The sequence below is a fragment of the Anomaloglossus baeobatrachus genome, chromosome 2 (genome assembly GCF_048569485.1).
Source record: "Anomaloglossus baeobatrachus isolate aAnoBae1 chromosome 2, aAnoBae1.hap1, whole genome shotgun sequence".
Lineage (NCBI taxonomy): Eukaryota > Metazoa > Chordata > Amphibia > Anura > Aromobatidae > Anomaloglossus > Anomaloglossus baeobatrachus.
The window spans coordinates 123,429,433-123,452,539 of NC_134354.1; the positions used below are offsets into that span (position 1 = coordinate 123,429,433).

Sequence of the window (23,107 nt, forward strand, 5' to 3'; positions counted from 1 at the left end):
TTTTCATTTTTTTCAATCTGCACCTACCCACAGTTTCTTAAGGAGTTATGTGATATTCTTGATGGCCATCTTGGAAGCAAAGGTCTGAGCGGTCATCTTAGTCTTCCAGTTAGGGTTGTTTCAGTCTGTGCGGGAGCTTTTAGGGACTGCACAGCTGGAGCCACTAATATGTACTAGAACCAGGCGAGTCAGGTGTACTAGTTTTGAATTAGATCATCTTTTATACCACGTGTGTGGTACTACTCGCATAACACTGACATTAGCAAATCACCTAACAAATGAGCATTTTACTAATTCCATAGGTAATTGCTGTCATATTTACATGGGCTGATCATCATGATAATCATCAGCTATCAACAAAGCAATGACGTTGACCTAGATTTACAATACTATCCAAATTCAGTTAATTTTTAATTGTTGCCATCCTGTTCTAGAGCTCGCTCACACTTCTGTCTGCCAAGCCACTGATGACTCAGTCTTTTGCCAGGAGACCATCAATTTGATAACAGAATATGTTCTTGCAAACAGATGTGGCTCTTGCTATAAAGCCCATGTTCTCAGCTGTTTCCCGTCACCAGTCTTACTGTTTTTATTATGTCCATTGCGAAATAATCAGATCAGTGCCATATGCCGGAGAGTGAAACACTAATTGTGGACACAACAAAGGAATATAAATCCAGCCAAGTAGTCATCAGCACTGCACATACAGTAAATAGTGGTGATACATGGTTCTTTTATGGCGTGCTGGGATATTGTTAGACTTTGATATGTAGATTGCTTCTAGTTATGATTCAGCAGTACAAGATCAACGTGATATTTTTTCATGCATGTTACAGTAAATAGATATGGTTGATCTATTTGTATTGTTGAATTGATTTTTCAGATTGGGGTAGAACGCTGACATGGCAGCTGTCCATGACAATCAGGATGCTGCTTTTTTTTCTCTAAGGACTTATCCGAAATTAAAAATGTTTGCCATGAGAAACTGTTGTGGGTGCTCAGGCCATTAACACCTTTGGCACAAACCTTGTGACTTGTAATACTGTGGGGAAGAGCAGGTTACCCTTTATAGCACCAACATTATCTGGAATGTGTGTTACACATCTCAGATGCGATGGTGACTCCAGACTCTGTTCACATGGCAGAGTCTGGCTGGCAAACTGATGATTCTTAGTTACTCAGCCAGAGTCGGGCGTCAACTGCTTAGTGTTCTCTGGTCTTCAGTTTAGCAGGACTTAATTTCTGCTGGCTGGTGAATTGTTGCTAGGGTCACAGGTTTCTGATGTCCTATCACAGTCGCCTCCGCCTTATAAAAAAAATGGTGAAACCTAGCCTCACATGCAGATTATAGCTCTAGCTTTGCTACAGTGTTATCGGTTCTTGTGTATTATGACCCTGTTGTTGGTGAACTGTTGTATGCAATTTGGTGTGCTGTGGAAATATCCTTGTTGTTTTGTTTATTTCCTCCCCGTACTTTATTTCTCCCTGAGCTCATATTGTCTTTTCCCCTGTGTGTGCTGGCAGTGAGTTTGAGTTTTGGTTTTCCTCTGTCTGTCGCTATTTGTGGGATTCTTTATTCCCGTTTGAGCCCTCCCTAGGGGTGGAGGAGAAGGTTTTAGACCAGGGCTACATAAGAGTTAGGGCTATGCTGGCGGTCCAGACATCACCACCATCTGGCGTAGCTCTGGAATAAGGGACAGTTTAGGACCCCTAGTCTATGGGCTAGTCTAGGTGCTCCTACTCCTGGTTACTGTGTCATACCCGTGACATCAGATCCCACCCATCCACAATGTAATAGTCATGTTCCTAATGGTGATAGCACTGATTACATGCACTCCATCCATCTTGATTACTAATGGACACAACATTTTTAAACAATATTGTGTAACATTTGAGCATTACGATGAATGGAGTTTTGGACACACGCAGTCATCCACTGCCAAATGGCAATTAACCTATTAGTACATTTTTGGGGAGTGTGGGAGGAAACCTAAATATTTACAGGGAAGAAATATGCACTTTATTCACTAAATTGAACCCAAGACCTTAGTGTTACAGTGTTACAAGACAACAGTGGTAACTGCTGAGCCATAACAAAATGCATAGAGGGGTCTGCCATGGGGGCTTCTAATAGGCTGCCTACTACTTTAAGACATTAGAGAGAACTAACCGGCAGGATTTTCATATATAAAGTAAAGCCAGTGCTATACTGGTGCTAGAATGCTGAATGTAAGCATAGCTTTTGTTTTGAGATTGGATGTTTTATTTCAGAAATATGTGCAAGTAAAGTTCCAGAAATGCACTGATATTTGATTGACAGGTGCAACAGGAAAGGAATATGTGGGACGAGTATTGCTATCTATTCTTGCCCTTGTGTGTCAACCTGCTTGACCTTCCTCCCCCTGTTTCCGTCATACACGTTAACTCTGGCGCAGGCAGACAGACATGGTCGGGAATAGATAGCAAGACTTGACTCACATATTCCCTCCCTGTTGCACCTGTCAATCAAACAGCAATGCATTGCTGGAACTTTACTTGCACATATTTCTGAAATAAAACATCCAATCTCATAACAAAAGCTATGCTTATATTCAGCATCCTAGCACCAGTATAGCACTGGCTTTACTTTATATATGAAAATCCTGCTGGTTGGTTCCCTTTAATCAATATCAGATTGGTGAGGGTCCGACCCCTGGTATTAGCTCTTACCAGCTCCGGCAGTGGCTGGATATAAATAGTGTATGGAGCAGATGACCACAGCTCTGTCCCTCTGATTATTCGCTGCTCCTGGATAATACAAAACAGCTCCTATTCTGCAGTACGGAAAACATCTTTAAAGTAATCCAAAAATGTACAATGTTGTAGAACCAAAGGCAACTACTTCTTCCAATCATTTAAGCCACTTTTCATGAATAATGCGGTTCTCTAGTCCCAATCTCGTTTCTTCGTCGGGGCTCTGTCGGGGTTCCCAGAATTTTTTGATGATCACAAACTAAATAACTTCTATGTTTTTTTATTACATAATGTATATTTTTATTTGTTCCATAGTATATGTCTACTATATATAGCATGTATGTAGAAAAAAAACATATCAAGTGCATCCATCACTAGATATTACAATTCAAATTTCATTCATTGTTAAATAGATCCCTTAGACCTGATGAGGGAGGTTGCAATTAAGGTGGGAGCTAAGCTTCTAAAATTTCCATGCTAATTATCAGATGAGAAATGCTTTGAAATGAATTATTCAGCCATCCTTATGTGAATTTTGAAAGCAAGTACACCATCCACATCAGGACGTAACAGCGTTTGTATTGTAAAGTATTCTTGTACTGCTTTCTTTCGAGCACCTTGGAAATGCAGAATTATTTGAGACAATCAATAGAATTTCATTTGATAGTTTGCGGTTTGAATTTTTCTGATTGTGTCCTTTATTAGTTATAGGACCGTCCTGAGACCCATATATAAGATGTCTTATCGTACAGCCACAACATTGGAGTGGAGATGCTGCCCGGGCTTCACAGGGAGCAACTGTGAGGAGGGTAAGTGAACGGACAAAAAGAAAAATAGCACTCATAGTGTAAGATTGCATGGATTATTAGACACATTTGATTATTTCTTTGACATAATTCTAAAATATTTTATTTAATCCTGTTAAGTTTATATGACTTTACATTTTTAAGTTTTGTGATGTTGTGTGAACTTAAAAAAAAGTCTTCTCTGTACATGTTCTTCAAGTGATTAATGGAAATGGATGGAATTTTTCATTACTAGAATATAAAATGATTCTTAATATTATTAGTGATAGGCAAATACAAAAAATTTGTGTTCGGATTATTCGTACAGTATACCTAGTTCTATTCCAGTATTCATCACAAATATCAAACCTATTGCAAGTCATTGGGGAACCTGAGCAATTTTCTTGAAGATTTCTCAGAAAAAAGCTTGGGTTCCGCGCTGTCTTGCATTAGGTTCATTATTTATGACGAATACCGGAATAGTACTAGGTATTCGGTACGAATAATCTGAACCCAAATATTTAGTATTCGCTCATCAGTAAATAATATATAAAAATGCAGTAATAAAACAATATTAATGCTTATGTCAGAAAACTCCAGTTCAATGTCTTTGGAACGACTAATGTTGAAAAATTGCCATTTTTATGTTTTCCACTTCAGAAATTCCGTGGTGTACAAATAATGACATCACTGTCATAAAACATCTACCTACAGGCAAAAAAATGAAAATTCATCTTTTGGTCATATTTTTTAATCTACCTGATAGTAGATAAATTAATCCTCAATCTGTAGGACAAGATTAAAACTAGAAGTCCCAGGAATTTCGAGCTTCATAGGGTTCCAATGGTAGAAATGTTAAATGACTCCTCTCTGGGACCTCTAGTGTTAAAGTGTCGATTACTATGGTATGGGTCTGACTATGGGAACTTCCACCGAATCTGAGAATGGGGTTCTGAAGAGCAATGTCTTAATTGAGCGTGGGGTCGCACATGCGCGCCGCTGCTCTGTTCATTCTCTATGGGACTCCTGGAGATAGTACAGTACTGCATTACTCAATGATGGGAGTTGTAGTTTCATAGGAGTGTTTAAAGATATAGAACATTGCATACAAATTAGCTTGCTGTATATTCATCCCCGCAGACTGATGTTACACCGTTCCTTCCAAGTTTAATTGGCTATAATGCAACAAACCAGCATGAAACTGTTTTCTTAATGGTTTCTCTAAAAAGAAAGACGTAACGTTGACCTAATGGTAAGAGAATTCATATTCGGCCAAGTATTTCTGGTGTAGGGGAAGATGCCAGTTCTGTATGACCATTATGAGATCTTGAAGAATAAGCTTTCCCTCCAGGCATGTTAATTTGTTCATTTGTAGCAATGATTTAACATGCTCTGAATCTGGTGGCTCAAGTTGCCAAAATGACCACACAATGGGCAGTCGTGAAGCAACGTTCACTATTAGCATTTTCATTTTATATGGAAGAATCATGGTAAAATGTGTCTGAGTATAAATAACAAGGTATGGCTCTGTTTGCACTTGGCATGTAAAGAACAGTTGTTTCAGGCTATCCGAGAAATACTTTCCATGGCTGCCATTATTTTTATGTCACTGAAACATTGTGAAATGACTTAGACGATAATTATATGACTGTAAAGAACCCCACCGAGCTGGCAATGACTTTTCCTTGGAGATAATGTAGGCACTTTATTTAATGGTTAAAGGGAAAATTGCAAATCCAAACCTTCTGGAAGAACAAGTTGAACACCTGCAAGTTTATATGTAAAACACAGATTTTACTTGTTTTCTAGATATTTTATTTACCCTGGGTAAACTCAACAAAAGAGGATATGTTAATAGGGTTTGTAATGACTATTATGACATGGCTGCAGGCCACCATCAGTTTCTTTATTCTAGATGGAAAGTTTGTCACTTGAGATGGAAGAAGGATTCACACGACTATGGACCATCGGCCAGTTCTGTAATCTGTAATCACTGGACAGGAGGCCTGCGATTTTCTTTACCTCCCGTCATTCCTGGCTTTTCTTTTGAAACTTGGCTGGCATGGCTTCAACTGTGCGCCATTGTGCCATGATGGACCAGAACTCTGATAATTGATTACCCCATCTCTAGTGGTCACACATGCACAGTCATTGTATATCACATGGTGATGACAAATCGCTATTATTTAGTACTGTGTCCCCTTTTACTGCTCAGTTTTGCTTTTCGTCACTAGCCATCCATGGAGTAGCAAATGGCTATATTCACACCTTTGCAGTGTGCTATTCAAAGGAATCAGTCAGCAGGTTTTTGCTACCTCATCTGACAGGAACATAATGTAGGCAAAGAGATCCTGAATCCAGCGGTGTATAACTTAGATTTCTGGCTGAAACCGTTCTTAAGCAATCATAAACAATCAAATAATTTAGATTTAGGACCACAGCAGAGCGGAGGGATGCCCCTGCCCACACCAAGCTATCAATAAAGATTGTGCATTGACTGTGAGGTGTCAATCATGGCAGGGGGCATGTCAAACTGCCCTCCCTCTGAGTTTCTACTTCTGTACTGGAAATTACAGGGTAATAAATGCTTTAGGTTTTGTAAACAATTGCACACACACAAATAAGAAAAGCACAGTTACTTTTTGTTTTATAACTCTTACAGCATGCTGTCCTCAGCTTACATAATAAAAACCTGCTGACAGATTCCCTTTAATAAGTATAAATTTAAAGTAAACAGTGACTATCATTAGCCAAGCATATTTAAAGCAAATACACGGATGATATACGAATGTGAAAAACGGATATACGGAACACCATACATTAAAAAAAATCATATGATTGACAGACAGAACACTGTACTATTAAAAATTGTAAGGTGATGCTTAATCTGTATAGTGTTCTTATATCAGCTTTTCACATTTGGAAACAATGATAAAACACCAATTCTGTTTCCCTCGTAAATTTTTCACTGCTTTCTAGAGCTCATTGAACCTAAAAAGTAAAGTTCGGTGTTTGTTCAGAACACAGGCTTACAAAAAAAATCAGTATTTTAGTTCGGAGTTTGTGTGCTTTATGTATGCTGTGCACTTGCTCGAGCAGAACTGTGTTCGGGGTCACTCTGTTTTCGGCCCAATGCGAGCCACTTGTAGTCTCCCAATGGCTCTTACTGGGGGTAAAAATAACATTATCGAATGTAGTGTATAAAAAAAAAAAAGATGGAAAAACTCCACCCACTCTTCCCCAGAAGTGCTCTGTTTAGTGACTTCCAATGGGGTTCAGGTCAAGTCCAGGTCCACAACCGAACTTTATCTAAAGTCCGATTGAACCTGCCGAGCTGAACTTTGCGGGTCCGCTCATCTCTACTACTTTTGTTAAAATCAGAGATCATATGGATAGTTTTACAATGGCAGATTAGTTTTTTATGAACCCACTGAGTTCCACAGATATGAGCGAAAAACAGTAGACACCATTGCATGCTGCATTTTTTATTCACACAGACTTTGTCAATGTGGAAAATTATTTATCATTCACTTAAATTAGTCCATAATTTTTCCATTTGTATATCCTCTTTCCATACGGCCAGCACGCCAATCAAAAATGCAGTCGTTTGAACCCGACCTTAAAGTCAGTAAAAGTAAAACCTGGCATCCTTTATCACTGTTTTACTACTTTTTTTGTAAGGTTGCTTCCTAGAATCCATCATCAAGCAGTAGCAGTTGATGGATCTATAATTGTTATTACACATTTTGTGTGTAATATATGTCATTATTCATATGTTAATTAAAATATTTTACTGTGTTGGGCATAATTACATCTGACCGAGCTTGACTGCTTTGTGTATTCACAGTCTTAAGCATAATAAACAGTAAATCATACCAAATAAATAATAAAAACTAAAAAGAAAATATAATGTCCTTTTGAAATCTGGAGGTAGTTTACATGAAAAATAATGATAGTGAATCAATAACTAAAAAATGATTGAAAGATAAAAAATAATGATGCACAATCTCTTACTGGCATTACAGGGTTAACCTACAAAAACACCTATCTTCATGAGGCACTGGGACTTGTACTGAAAACAAGAACAGGGGTCCCTCTAAATGGAGCAAGAGTTTGAATCCTTATTGATTACAAAAACGGAGGCCTTCTCTGAATAGATCAATAGTGCGCATGTATGACCATCACTCTATTCACTGTGTATGGGAACATGATCCCACTTGTGCATTGAAAAACCATAAATCCAAGAAGGGAGTGTCGTGGTTGTCATGCATGTACACATGGTCATCATTCTCGCGATCAGTAGGAGACTAAGGCTGTTCATACACATTAGATAGCGGTTTGTCATGCAGTGTTCTGCGTTGCACTCGCTGGGTGTCATGGTGACGTTGAACTCTGTTCACACTGCAGAGTCTAACAAACTGCCTGGGATCACTTAGTTGCACAGCCTGTCATGAGCGTCGACTGGTTCTGGCTTCACTGCTCTCAAGTAGAGCAGGAGTTAATTTCTACTGGCCTGTGATCACCTGCTGGGAGCTCAGGCTGCTGATCACCATCTCCAGCGTTTATAAGGTTCTGTATTCAGGGGCTGTTTGTCGGATATAGCTTTGCTTCCTGGTTCCTGTAGGTTTCCTGTTACATGGTAATCTACAAGTGACAGTTTTGTGTGTTGTGTGAGTCCTCCAATTGTGTGTTAATACCCTACCCCTTTTCCTTTACTCCCCTGTTTCCATACTGTCCCCCCTTCGTGTTTAAGTGCAGTGTGTGAAGGTTTTCGTTTACCTTTGTCTATGTCTATTTGTGGGGTTTTGGTACTGGGTTCTGCCTTGCTCCCAGGGTGGGGAAGAGTAGTATCAGGGCTCGGACAGGAGACAGGTTCATGCTGGGGGCTTGAACCTGGCTATTGTGACGCCCTGGCAAGCCAGGGGGTCACAGGTCATCACACCACCACACCCTACACCCCAGTTAGGAACACCAAAGCTAACCCAAAATCCTTGTTGCCTTCCTCCAGGGGCTGATGTTCACACCAGGGGGTGGGCCAGGCGGTTGGCTCCGCCCACCGAGGAGTTCACAGCTCTGGAGGCGGGAAGAACCAGGCTGATTAGCTCAGGGGGAGCTTGAGTGAGGAGCTAAGTGGAGGAGTAAACCAGTAGGAAGTGGAAGGAAGTAAAGTGGTAAAGGAGGAAAGTAAGAGTGGTGACAGGAAAGAAAGAGTGGAAAGCCTGAAGTTGGTCCAGCTGTGTGCAGGACGGAGTCAGCAAGGTCAGCAACGGCGGTGATTGTCCGGAGGGGTGACCGTTTGGAAGTTCCTGGAAGGACCGCGGACGGGTAGTGGCCCGGCGGTCTGGAGCAGTGTACAAAGGACAGTCAGCACCAGGGCAGGGGCCTCTCGGACCCCGGCAAGGCTAGGAGTCGCCATAATTTGCCAAATCCGTCAGTGAAGAGGACGTAGATCCCCCAACAACCAAGTCCCGATTGAAGGCAACAGCCCAACCATTACAGTAGAGACACCGCCACCGCCAGGGCACCAGTTTCTAAGGGCCAGTGCCTGCGGGCAAAGAGTAGAGCTGCTCCGGTCCAGCTTGAAGCCGGGGAGCGGGTTACCGGTGGGAACCCATCGAGACCATCAACAACATCAGGTGCAGGGAAAAGGGACATCACCGTCACCTACTGGGGAAAGCAAGTGCAGCCGTCAGTGGGAACCGTCTTTCCAGCCGTGTGTTTTACCGAGAACTGTGTCAACGTCTCAGGCTGAGTGAGTACCAAAGTGCCGCAAGGCACAGCGCTGCCCCCACGTCCCTGCGCCCACCAAGCCCTGCATCTCCCACCTCACCACTGGGCCCCGGGATCACCAACCCCTACCCACGGAGGGGCAACACAACAACTTGCTGCTTCACACCATCACTCCCGGGATCCCCACACCGAGCAGCGGTGGTGCTAACAAATCACCACAACCGTGGGTGGCGTCACGGACAATAGACTTTATCCCAACACCCAATCCCCTTTCACTCACGGGCGAGGAGTGCCGCTCGAGAACCCCCGGGATCCGGCCCACCGCTCGAGCCACCACTGAGCAGCAGCAGCCGGACCCGAGCAGAGGGGTGAGCGTGGTGCTGACACCCTCCTCCCCGCCCGCGACAACTTGGTGTCACGAACAGGATCTTACCGCTCTGCCGTCTGGTAGAGGTGCGCCTTGTCACCGCCGGAGGTGTCCGGCAGAAAAATTTCAGAAGCCGCCATCTTTGGCGCGAAAAGTTCCCGCTCGAGCGTCTTCTCGAGTAGCAGAAGCGCGAAGGCCAAAACCCTGCCCCGAGTGAGGAGGGGCCGGAAAGAGCTAAGGGGGACGCGATGGTGGCTGGCTGCATGTAACAACGCAGCTAAAGAGACGGGGACACGAATGGAGAAATGGCAGCGTCCTCAAATTGGAGTGCGGGAATCCCCGCAACCGGAGCACCCCAGCTCTGGAGGAAACGAGGAGGAGTAGCCTTTGAAGACTGCGGCCCGGGTGAGCTCCCCGCCGGGACCGCTGAGTGGCTGGAGCGGGAGTTGGGTCGGTTCTGCTTGAAGGTGAGGGCGCAGAGCTTGCAGCAGATGATGGATTGGAAGGCAGAGATGCGAAGGATGGTTGCTGTAGTGGGGGCCCGTGAGCAAGGGGCCGCTGCAGCCATGCCGCATCGCGATCAGTCCACCCAAACCCCAGAACCGGCCCTGATTGAGTGGGAGACGGACATCAGCACCGCGGCTGGAGGTCCGGAGAGAATGTCGTTGATGGAGGAAGAGGTCCCAAGTATGCCGCCTCCGCCGCCATTCCTAACGGCTGTCAGTGGTTCGGGGTTGAACTGCCAGTGGGAGGAAAATCCCATGTACCGCTGGTCCCGGAGTGGGCCGACCCCCTGCGGTGGTAGCCGCTTCAAGGGCAGCGGATGCCCGCTGCAGCAGCCCCCGTTGGGGCCACCACTGAAGTTGTGTTTTTGTTTGAAAGTTTTGCAAATGATGAAAGTGATCAACTGAACAGTAACCAGATTGTCTACCAGTGATTGAACCGGCCGGAGCCGGCACCGTTGTCCCCGTGGGGACCGTTTGAAAGTTGTTTTGCATGAGGAACTGCTCATGGACAAGCCCGTGAACTTGCAGGGCAACCACAAACGTTAAGTGGCTTGTAAATAAGTTGTTTGCCGTTACCGTTTCCGCAATGCCGCCTCCGGAGAGGCAGGTTGGAGGGAGGGCCCGCAGTAGAGTCGGCTGGGGCCCAGCCACCACAAGGAACCGGTGGCTACCCTCTGGAGGGGAAGGACAGATCCCGCTCGGGTAACTTGTGCTGGACTGTGGGTCAAGGGGTGCTGCCTGGGCTTTAGGGGCAGCATCAGGGCCAGGTTGCTTGGGTGGGAGAGAGCGGAAACCGTAACCGTGAACCGTTATGCAACGTTTAAGAAATGTGCCTCCCGTCATGGGAAGAATTATTAAAAATGTAAATATGTTACCGTTTACCTTTTATGCATTTCAAAAAAAATAAAACCGGTGTTGGACGGGCAGCCCGCGGACGGTCTGCATTTTGCTAAGGGGGAATGTGACGCCCTGGGCAAGCCAGGGGTCACAGGTCATCACACCACCACACCCTACACCCCAGTTAGGAACACCAAAGCTAACCCAAAATCCTTGTTGCCTTCCTCCAAGGGCTGATGTTCACACCAGGGGGTGGGCCAGGCGGTTGGCTCCGCCCACCGAGGAGTTCACAGCTCTGGAGGCGGGAAGAACCAGGCAGATTAGCTCAAGGGGAGCTTGAGTGAGGAGCTAAGTGGAGGAGTAAACCAGTAGGAAGTGGAAGGAAGTAAAGTGGTAAAGGAGGAAAGTAAGAGTGGTGACAGGAAAGAAAGAGAGTGGAAAGCCTGAAGTTGGTCCAGCTGTGTGCAGGACGGAGTCAGCAAGGTCAGCAATGGCGGTGATTGTCCGGAGGGGTGACCGTTTGGAAGTTCCTGGAAGGACCACGGACGGGTAGTGGCCCGGCGGTCTGGAGCAGTGTACAAAGGACAGTCAGCACCAGGGCAGGGGCCTCTCGGACCCCGGCAAGGCTAGGAGTCGCCATAATTTGCCAAATCCGTCAGTGAAGGGGACGTAGATCCCCTAACAACCAAGTCCCGATTGAAGGCAACAGCCCAACCATTACAGTAGAGACACCGCCACCGCCAGGGCACCAGTTTCTAAGGGCCAGCGCCTGCGGGCAAAGAGTAGAGCTCCTCCGGTCCAGCTTGAAGCCGGGGAGCGGGTTACCGGTGGGAACCCATCGAGACCATAAACAACATCAGGTGCAGGAAAAGGGACATCACCGTCACCTACTGGGGAAAGCAAGTGCAGCCGTCCGTGGGAACCGTCTTTCCATCCGTGTGTTTTACCGAGAACTGTGTCAACGTCTCAGGCTGAGTGAGTACCACAGTGCCGCAAGGCACAGCGCTGCCCCCGCGTCCCTGCGCCCACCAAGCCCTGCATCTCCCACCTCACCACTGGGCCCCGGGATCACCAACCCCTACCCACGGAGGGGCAACACAACAACTTGCTGCTTCACACCATCACTCCCGGGATCCCCACACCGAGCAGCGGTGGTGCTAACAAATCACCACAACCGTGGGTGGCGTCACGGACAATAGACTTTATCCCAACACCCAATCCCCTTTCACTCACGGGCGAGGAGCGCCGCTCGAGCCACCACTGAGCAGCAGCAGCCGGACCCGAGCAGAGGGGTGAGCGCAGTGCTGACACCCTCCTCCCCGTCCGCGACACTATCATCGAGCCTACCTTTGAGATAAGGGACAGCACATGGACCCCAGTCATAGGGTCAGCCTAGGAGCCCCGGTTCCATCGCTACATATACTTTGGTCAAAAGATGCTTTGGCCGATTGTTCAGCCGATGGCCATCTCAGCCAACTATCCCATATAAAGTATTTCTTGTTCCACTGATGGCTCCTGTGTTCTTTATGAGAAAGCTGCTCATGTCTTGTCAGCCAGGGGCTTATCTCCGGGATAACAATGTGATTGGCAGTCCAAAATCAGACATGCGTGATCAACATCTAACCTGACAATTTCTTGGTGCCCTCATACTTAGTAGACTGTTGGCCCAACCTACCGATATCGATGTGTTCTGCCGACATGAGTATAATATGCATGGGGGGCTTATATGACCAGTGAACTCCCACCGATCATACATTTATCACCTACAGTATACAGTGAATAAGGACTTTTTTTTGTGCATAAGCCTCTTTAAAGTTAACTAAACATCTCCTACTGTATTATACATTTTGAATTACCAGTAGTTGGCTTGGCTGCTTATTAAATGCAGGTCTTTCTAACATATTAATTCTTCTTTCCCAGCCTGTACATTATGCTACATTTAGCTGATTGGATTAGACATGTAACATTTGTCCATTGTTGGTTGGAAAAAGGTTACCTTCATAAGCCTTCTTTTAAACTTTAATGACTTACGGCTTTTGGTTTTCTTTCCCGTCATCCAACCGTTCTCCTTAAGTGCTACTTGGAGGTTGCCAACCCTTATGATTTTGGCAGTCATCAGACATGCTTATTGTACTGCAGCTTAAAGTCTCTGAGGTAGAGCACGGCTGTAAATTCAGGCGTTGTGACACATCTATGTATCTCAAATTGGTAATAAAAATGTAGTAAAAATGGTGCTGTCTCTGCAGTCTCTACCTGTCTCGTTACATCATTTCACCAGTTAGAACCATCCTAGAACCAATAGCTTACAAAAATATTATGCAGCGCAGAGTATAAGGAGGCATTCATTTATATGTCAAGTGGGTATCATGAAACAATAAGATTATGAATTATATAGACAATGAATTATCCTGTATTGTTACTTTTATTAGCATTGTTAGGAAGAGAAAAAAATCTGGCTTCAAGTAAAATGTAGAATGCACAAACTCTCGCCAAAGCAAACCCATTTTAGTTTATTGCTGAAATCCTCAAAGATGCAATAAATGATTGATTTAGTACCGTGCATTTTCCAGCCAATACCTAATGATACAAATGAGTGAAATATACTCGAACAATCATTCAAACTAATAGGTTTTTAGAGACTAAAATTCTTCATGTTAACGCCCTCATCTGCTAGCTAGAGACCATTACATTTTGTAGCTTTAGAAGGAAACTGTCAAAAAAACTAGTGGTACGACTGCAGTGATGTAACTAATGCCCGATGGGCCCTGGTGCAAGATTTGGACCTGGGTCCCCCCTGCATGTTGGTCAGAGGTCCTTGAAGCATTCTAAGTCCTATATATATTGCCCCCTTTATTATATAATAATGTCCCCTATTCTGGGACCCTTCCTGATATATATGTCTCCCATCCTGTTATATATGTCCACCATACTGGGCCCCTTCTTGGTTCTTGGTATATATGTCCCTCATCCTGGTGTATATGTCAACCTGTCACCCATCCTATATATGTTCACCATCTTCATGTATATGTCGCCCATCCAGGGCGTCTTCCTGGAATACATGTCTCCCATCTTGATATATATGTCCCCCATCATTGTATATATGTCCACCATAGTAAGCCCCTCCTTGGTTCTTTGTAGCTATGTCCCACATTCTGGTATATATGTCACCCATCCTTGTATATATCTCCCCCCTTCCTGGACGTGTCCGCCATTCCTAACTCTGAAACTGGCGAATTCTCACGACTCATAGTGTGTGCGATGTGAGGATTCACAAGTCTGCAGTCACATAGAGTGACTGCAGACTTACGGATTTAGACTGGACAAAATTATTATATTAACATTTAATGTGATATATCAAGAATAAGTAGCAAATATTTGTGAAGTGTAAAGGAAATGACTCATAGCTTTTTAAATATTTTAAAAATAAAAATTTGAAAATTGTTTGTGCATTTGTATTCAGCCCTCCTAAGTCAATACTTTGTAGGACAGCCTTTTGCTGCTGTACCCTATGATCACTGAGGCATGAGTAGTACAGTAAGAATTCCAGGGTGTGCACAGTACTCTATGAATGTTAGGGTATGAGTAGTACACTAAGAACGCCGGGGAATACGCAGTACAGTATGAATACTGGGGTAAGAACAGGACACGATGAATGTTGGGGTATGAGTAGTACAATAAGAATGCCGGGGTATGCCTAGTACAGTATGAATGCTGGGGTATGCACAGTACATGATGAATGCTGGGGTATGCCTAGTACACTAAGAACGCTGGGATATGCACAGTACAATAAGAACACTGGGGTATTCGCAGTACACTATGAATGTTAGGGTGTGAGTAGTACACTAAGAATGCCGGGTTATGCGCAGTACAGTATGAACACTGGGGTGTGCACAGTACAGTATGCATGTTGGGGTATGAGTAGTACACTAAGAACGCCGGGGTATGCGCAGTACAGTATGAACAATGGGGTATGCACAGTATAGAGTATGCATGTTAAGGCCACTTTACACACAGAGATAAATCTGCGGCAGATCTGTGGTTGCAGTGAAATTGTGGACAATCAGTGCCAGGTTTGTGGCTCTGTACAAATGGAACAATATGTCCATGATTTCACTGCAACCACAGATCTGCCAAAGATTTATCTCCGCGTGTAAAGTGGCCTTTAGGGTTTGAGTAGTACACTAAGAACGCCGGGGTATGCGCTGTACAATATGAGCACTGGGGTATGCGCAGTACGCTATGAATGTTAGGGTGCGAGTAGTACACTAAGAATGCCGAGTTATGCGCAGTACAGTATGAACACTTTGGTATGCACAGGACACTATGAATGTTAGGGTGTGAGTAGTACACTAAGAATGCCGGGTTATGCGCAGTACAGTATGAACACTTTGGTATGCACAGTACAGTATGAATGTTAGGGTGTGAGTAGTACACTAAGAATGCCGGGTTATGCGCAGTACAGTATGAATACTGGGGTATGCACAGTACAGTATGAACATTAGGGTGTGAGTAGTACACTAAGAATGCCGGATTATGCGCAGTACGCTATGAACATTGGGGTATGAGTAGTACACTAAGAACACTGGGGTATGCGCAGTACACTGTGAACATCATGGTATGTGCAGTATGCTATGAACACGGGGCATGAGTAGCACTCTATGAGTGCCGGGGTATGCGCAGCACACTATGAACCTGGAGCATGCGCAGCACACTATGAACTTTGCACAACCTGCCATAACCGTCTCAGGGAAACTCATCCACATGCTCATCTCCATCTGAATTGTGAGATTTTAATAGTAGTTCAAATAGAATATGTACAGTTAGGACATTTCAGTCATAGACCTTTATCAATCATGCACTAAAAGTGAAACAAGATAACAATAGTAAGAATGTATAAGGAGAGCTCATTACAAAATGACAAATATGGGAAGGATGTGGTTTGTGAGACAATAAAATCATGGACATAAAGAATGTGCATATGATGAGGGTGGCACAGTGGCTCAGTGGTTAGCACTGCAGTCTTGCAGCGCTAGGGTCCTGGGTTCAAATCCCACCAAGGACAACATCTGCAAGGAGTTTGTATGTTCTCCCCATGTTTGCCTGGGTTTCCTCCCACGCTCCATAGACATACAGATTGGGGCTCTAGATTGTGAGCCCCAATGGGGACAGTGTTGCCAATGTATGTAAAGTGCTATGGAATTAATAGCGCTATATAAATGAATACAATTATTATTATTATTATTATTATTATGATGCACACTAATACATGATGACTGATACTCATAGATAAGATGCAAAGTAATGAGTAAACATGCATAATACACATGAGTAGAACAATGGCCACACAGGCAAAATACGCATCTCTAGAACATTAAGCAAAAAAGTCTAATATACATAAAGGTATAACATACATATGCAGCACAATAAATTGGTTGGTTCCAATGGAACTAACACCTAAGGGGGTGTATGTAGCAACAGGAAAAAAATACAAGCAGGAACCCTGTAGAACAGGTTACAAATAGATGTAATATACTGTATGTGTGATATTGTATGGGCTTAAAGGCTCTGCCACCCCTAACCTGAAATCCACTGTTTTCTTAAAGTAGATGTGTTGTGCATCGGACGGATCCGCTGTGTCATCATCCCTGGGCCATGGACATGCAGGAAAGAAGTGGCCAGTCCTTCATGTGTTACCAATTCAGGACTCTAAGGAGAACTGCCACAACTGCCCAACTGCCACACCCTGGTTTCCCAAACCCCTTCACCCTCGGGTGATTTTCCGTTTTTCGTTTTTTCTTTTTGCTCTCCTTCTTCTGAGAGCCGTAACTTTTCTATGTTTTCATCAATCTTGAGCTACGAGGGCTTGTTTTTTGCAGGACATCTTGTACTTTTAAATGAAACTATAAGTTTTACCATATAGTGTACTGGAAAACGGCAAAAAAATTCCAAATGCAAAAAAATTTGAAAAAAAAGTGTGATTGCACAACTATTTTGGGGGCATTTTATTCACCGTGTTCACAATATGGTAAAATTGATGTGTCGGTGTGATGCCTCAGGTCAGTTTGTGTTTGTAGTCACCAAACATGAATAGGTCTCCATTAGTGATGAGCGAGTACTAAAAAGCTCGGGTGCTCGAAGCTCGGGCCGAGCCTCCCAAGATACTCGTGTACTCGGCCCGAGCAACGAGCCCAATGTTATCCTATGGGAGACCCGAGTATTTTTGTGAAATGACCCCCCGGCAGCATGGAGAAACCCTAAAAATGTCACAAAAGTCTCAGAAGAGTGCTCAAATGACATGGCAACAGCATGGGGAAGACCCCTTGAAGCATTTATCACTGAAAAGTCACAGCTGTGAACAATTTTGTCCGCGTTTTACGCCATTTTTACGGACTCACCAGAAAACCTTCCAAAATGACCCCAAAATGATTTTTCATGGCGGAAATGTTAAGGGCACATACCCAATAGTGAGATAGAGCTGGTGTATGTTACTTTTTGAGATTAATACATGAAAGATTTTACGTGAAAACATTGTGTGGCACTCCGATGTCCCTGAGAAGAGACGTACATGAAGGCCTCTTGAGTCTAATGTGCCCATTTTGAGGAAGTGAGTCTTTGTAGTATTTTCCTTTGCCAGGGCAGTCCAAAATTGTGAGGTTCACCAATGCCCCTGCATAGAGACGTGCATGAGGGCCTGTAAACCTGAAGTGCCCATTGGAAGGAAGTGGGTGTATTATAGTATAGCCCTTTGGCAGGGCAGCCAAAAATTGGGAGGCTCCACGTTGTCCCTGGGTAGAGACGTGCATGAGGGCCTGTAAACCTGAAGTGCCCATTGGAAGGAAGTGGGTGTATTATAGTATAGCCCTTTGGCAGGGCAGCCAAAAATTGGGAGGCTCCACGTTGTCCCTGGGTAGAGACGTGCATGAGGGCCTGTAAACCTGAAGTGCCCATTGGAAGGAAGTGGGTCTATTGTAGTATAGCCCTTAGGCAGGGCAGCCAAAAATTGGGAGGCTCCACGTTGTCCCTGGGTAGAGACGTGCATGAGGGCCTCAAAACATTAAGTGTCCATTGTCAGGAAGTGGGTGTATTATAGTATAGCCCTTAGGCAGGGCAGCCAAAAATTGGGAGGCTCCACGTTGTCCCTGGGTAGAGACGTGCATGAGGGCCTCAAAACATTAAGTGTCCATTGTCAGGAAGTGGGTGTATTATAGTATAGCCCTTAGGCAGGGCAGCCAAAAATTGGGAGGCTCCACGTTGTCCCTGGGTAGAGACGTGCATGAGGGCCTCAAAACATTAAGTGTCCATTGTCAGGAAGTGGGTGTATTATAGTATAGCCCTTAGGCAGGGCAGCCAAAAATTGGGAGGCTCCACGTTGTCCCTGGGTAGAGACGTGCATGAGGGCCTCAAAACATTAAGTGTCCATTGTCAGGAAGTGGGTGTATTATAGTATAGCCCTTAGGCAGGGCAGCCAAAAATTGGGAGGCTCCACGTTGTCCCTGGGTAGAGACGTGCATGAGGGCCTCAAAACATTAAGTGTCCATTGTCAGGAAGTGGGTGTATTATAGTATAGCCCTTAGGCAGGGCAGCCAAAAATTGGGAGGCTCCACGTTGTCCCTGGATAGAGACGTGCATGAGGGCCTCAAAACATTGTTCCCATTGCAAAGGAGCGGGTCTCCTGTCGTTGTAATGTCCATTCTGCAAAGAATGGGCGAAAAAATTTACCACTGGGGGTATACCTGAAACAAAGGCCTAAGTATTGCAATTTGTAACGGTCATCATCATGGTGGCGCATGAGGAGAAGGAGGAGCAGTCCAGCGATTATCCAAAGTCCAGAAGTGTGTACCCATGGGTGAGTGGAGGTACATGGCAAACTTTAAATTCCGCTCTCATTTGCTGGTGGTGTGGTGAAGTCTGGCCCAATCCAACCCTTGTTCATCTTGATCAGAGTCAGCCTGTCAGCATTTTCAGTTGACAGGCGGGTGCGTTTATCTGTAATGATTCCACCTGCGGCACTAAAAACACGCTCTGACAAAACGCTAGCAGCAGGGCAGGCCAGGACTTCCAAGGCGTAGAGAGCCAATTCATGCCACGTGTCCAGCTTGGATACCCAATAATTGTAAGGCACAGAGGAATGTCGGAGTACAGTTGTTCGATCTGCAAGGTACTCCTTCAGCATCTGGGCAAACTTAGGATTTCTTGTGGCACTACCCCGCACCTCAGGGGCTGTGGTACGTGAGGGGCTGAGAAAACTGTCCCACATTTTAAAGACTGTTCCCCTACCTCTGGCGGATTGGACTTGTGCCTCTCTCGGCTGTACGCCTCGGTTGTCCACTGATTCCTGACCTATGCCGCTAGCATTTTGTGAGGGGAATGCTTTGCCTACTTCCGTGACTATGGCCTTCCGGAACTGCTGCATTTTGGTTGACCTCTCCTCCACGGGAATAAGAGACAAAAAGTTCTCCTTGTAGCGTGGGTCTAACAGTGTTACCAACCAGTAATGATTGTCGGCCAAGATGTTCTTAACGCGAGGGTCACGAGACAGGCAGCTTACCATAAAGTCAGCCATGTGCGCCAGACTCTTAACAGCCAGGACTTCAGTAGCCTGACCAACAAGATGACTGAACATGCTGTCCTCCTCCTCCTCCTCCTCCTCATCTACCCTGTCCTCTGGCCAGCCACGCTGAACCGAGGATATGACTGGTGTGCATGTCATATCCTCAATATGGCCGGAGAGTTGCTCCATGTCTTCATCCTCCTCCTCGTCATAGTCCTCCACTGCACGTTGTGATGAGACGAGGCTGGGCTGTGTGTTATCATCACCCACACCCACTACTGTTTCTTGCTGCAACTCATCGCGCTCCGCCTGCAATGCATCATGTTTGTTTTTCAGCAGAGACCGTTTTAGAAGGCAGAGTAGCGGTATGGTGACGCTAATAATGGCGTCATCACCACTCACCATCTTGGTGGAGTCCTCAAAGTTTTGGAGGATGGTACATAGGTCTGACATCCATCTCCACTCCTCAGGTGTTATGTGTGGAGTTTGACCCATTTCCCGACGGCTTAGGTGATGCAGGTACTCAACAACTGCCCTCTTCTGCTCACATATCCTGACCAACATGTGCAGAGTTGAATTCCAACGCGTGGGGACATCACACACCAGTCTGTGAGCCGGAAGATGCAAACTGCGCTGAAAGCCGGCAAGGCCGGCTGAAGCAGTAGGTGACTTTCGAAAATGTGCAGACAGGCGGCGAACTTTTACCAGCAGATCAGACAGCTCTGGGTATGACTTTAGAAACCGCTGAACCACGAGGTTGAGCACATGGGCCACGCATGGAACATGTGTCAGCTGGCCTCGCCTCAAAGCCGCCACCAGGTTCCGGCCATTGTCACACACGACCTTTCCTGGCTTTAGGTTCAGAGGTGTGAGCCAGTGATCTGCCTGCTGTTTCAGAGCTGTCCACAGCTCTTCTGCATTGTGGGGTTTGTCACCTATGCAGATTAGCTTCAGCACAGCCTGTTGCCGCTTCGCCGAGGCAGTGCTGCAGTGCTTCCAGCTTGGGACTGGTGTGGAGGGTACAGTGGATGAGGATGCGCAGGAGGAGGAGGAGGCTGAAGAGCATGACATTCCGGAGCTGTAGAGTGTGGGTGAAACACTGACTGAGGTAGGGCCTGCAAACCTTGGTGTGGGAAGGACGTGTTCCGTCCCTCGCTCAGACTGGGTCCCAGCTTCCACAATATTAACCCAGTGTGCCGTCAACGAGATGTAGCGGCCTTGCCCACAAGCACTTGTCCACGTGTCTGTGGTTAGGTGGACCTTGGGTGAAACAGCGTTGTTCAGGGCACGTGTGATGTTTTGTGACACGTGGTTATGCAACGCGGGGACGGCACACCGGGAGAAATAGTGGCGGCTGGGGACCGAGTAACGTGGGACAGCTGCCGCCATCAGGTCACGGAATGCTTCTGTCTCCACCAGCCTAAAAGGCAACATTTCCAGCGCAAGCAGTCGCGAAATGTTAGCATTTAGAACTGTGGCATGTGGGGTGTTGGCAGTGTATTTGCGCCTGCGTTCAAAGGTTTGCTGAATGGATAACTGAACGCTACGCTGGGACAAGGACGTGCTTGATGATGGTGTTCTTTCTGCGTAGGCAACTGCAGGTGCAGGAGTGGAGGAGGCTTGTTCGCAGGCAGCATGGACAGGGGATTGGCTCGCATGCACAACCAGCGAAGACGTAGCAGTGACATCAGCAAGCACTGCTCCTCGACTCTGTTGTACTTCCCACAAAGTCGGGTGCTTGGCTGACATGTGCCTGATCATGCTGGTGGTGGTCAGGCTGCTAGTTTTGGTACCCCTGCTGATGCTGGCACGGCAGGTGTTGCAAATGGCCTTTTTTGAATCATCTGGATCCAACTTAAAAAACTGCCAGACTCGGGAAGACCTAACATTTGTACAGGCACCTTGTGTCGTCGTGTTGTTCCGGGGAACGGTTGCCTGACTTCTGCCTGGGGCCACCACTGTTACGAGGGGGACCCGGGTAAGCGTGCCAAGATGGGAAATGGACAGCTTCCGCCGGTCAAGGTCCACTGTGCGGTGTAAGGGACCGCTGCTATGGTCAGGAAAGAGTGAGCGGGTTGCTACTAGTGATCGTCTGGAACGTCACAGACGATCTATGTACACCGGTCCGCCCTAACCCGTGAGGGTTGTATGGCTCGGGGCTTCTCGTACGGTGTACCTGTTGCACGGGGACGCACAGAGGTGCCTACGCACGTGTGCCAGCGGGAGTCACAGGATATGGCACGAGGGTAGCACAGAGGTGCCCACGCACGTGTGCTTTCAATAACCAGGTGAGTCCGGTGGAGACTCGAGGAGCTCACCTGGGACAGGAACACGGCCTGTTGAAGGAGATACTGCCGGAGCAGCAAGGCAGGAACACGGCCTGCAAACCAGGTGCTGCCTGAGCAGCAAGGGCAAAGCCCACGAAAAACAATGACGTCTGTACAGTGGCGTGGCAGCACGCTGCCAGACATCCAAACATAGAAGGACGGTCGCGCACCGCCATGATGGCAGGGGGAGCTTTTAAGGAGGTGTAGCTCCACTCAAGGGCAGGCGCGAGACGGGCGTGACTCAATCAGGGTTCGTGACGTCCTGGCCCAGCCAGTCAGGATTCAGCACATCACCAGCCTCGTCATGGGGCCGTGTGATATCAGTGAGCGAATCAGAAGACGTCACGTGGAGCACATGCTCATCTTCCTGCCTCTGGGTCATAAAGGCGGGATCCCCGGTTTCACAATGTGCAGAGACATGGGAAGTCTTGCTGCTTCCCTGAGCATCTATTCTTTGCACACTGCGCAACCTCCCAGAGCCTCCGTGATGCTGAGCAGGAGAGCTCATGGCAGGCAAGGGATGGGAGACCGCTCCATTCCCTGCAAGGGGAGAACCACTCGGTGTCACTCTTCTGCTGTGTCTCTGAGAAGGCAACTCCTGCGGACTGCGCAGTCTCCCAGACCTTTGGTGCTGCTGAGCAGTAGGGCTCGAGGCTGACAAGGAATGGGGGACCACCTCATTCCTTGCAACAAGAGAGCCACGACGTGTAACACACCACCCTGCTTCTTACTGCCTGTTGTGATGCTACGCCTCCCTCCCCCTGTGCACTGCTGTCCTCGCTCTGCATATCCTCCTGCCAGGTTGGGTCAGTTACTGGATCATCCACCACGTCGTCTTCCTCTTCCGCACCCTGCTCCTCCTTCTGACTTCCTGACAATTGTGTCTCATCATCGTCCACCACTTGTTGAGACACGTTGCCAACTTCGTGAGAACGTGGCTGCTCAAATATTTGGCCATCTGTACAGACGATCTCCTCATGACCCACTTCAATATGAGCTAGCGAGAGGCCAGAATGTGTGAATGGAAACGTGAACAGCTCTTCCGAGTGTCCAAGTGTGGGATCATTAATGTCCGAGGAGGACGTGTACTCAGCCTGGTGGTAGGAAGGAGGATCAGGTTCAGAAATGTGTGGTGCAGTATCACGGCTACTGACACTTGACCGTGTGGAAGACAGAGTGTTTGTGGTGGTGCCAATCTGACTGGAAGCATTATCTGCTATCCAACTAACAACCTGTTGACACTGGTCTTGGTTCAAGAGCGGTGTACTGCT

At 46.4% G+C, this 23,107-nt stretch overlaps 1 protein-coding gene across 2 annotated transcripts in view; it reads left to right on the forward strand.

The window, feature by feature from the left end:
* The window catches only part of COL26A1 (collagen type XXVI alpha 1 chain), a 642,742-nt gene that overhangs the window by 163,589 nt on the left and 456,046 nt on the right, over positions 1–23,107 (forward strand). For both annotated transcript variants that reach the window (XM_075333239.1, XM_075333240.1), the window contains exon 3: positions 3,439–3,542. In XM_075333239.1, the coding sequence (XP_075189354.1) occupies positions 3,439–3,542 (104 nt within the window). The remainder of the gene's footprint in view (positions 1–3,438; positions 3,543–23,107) is intronic.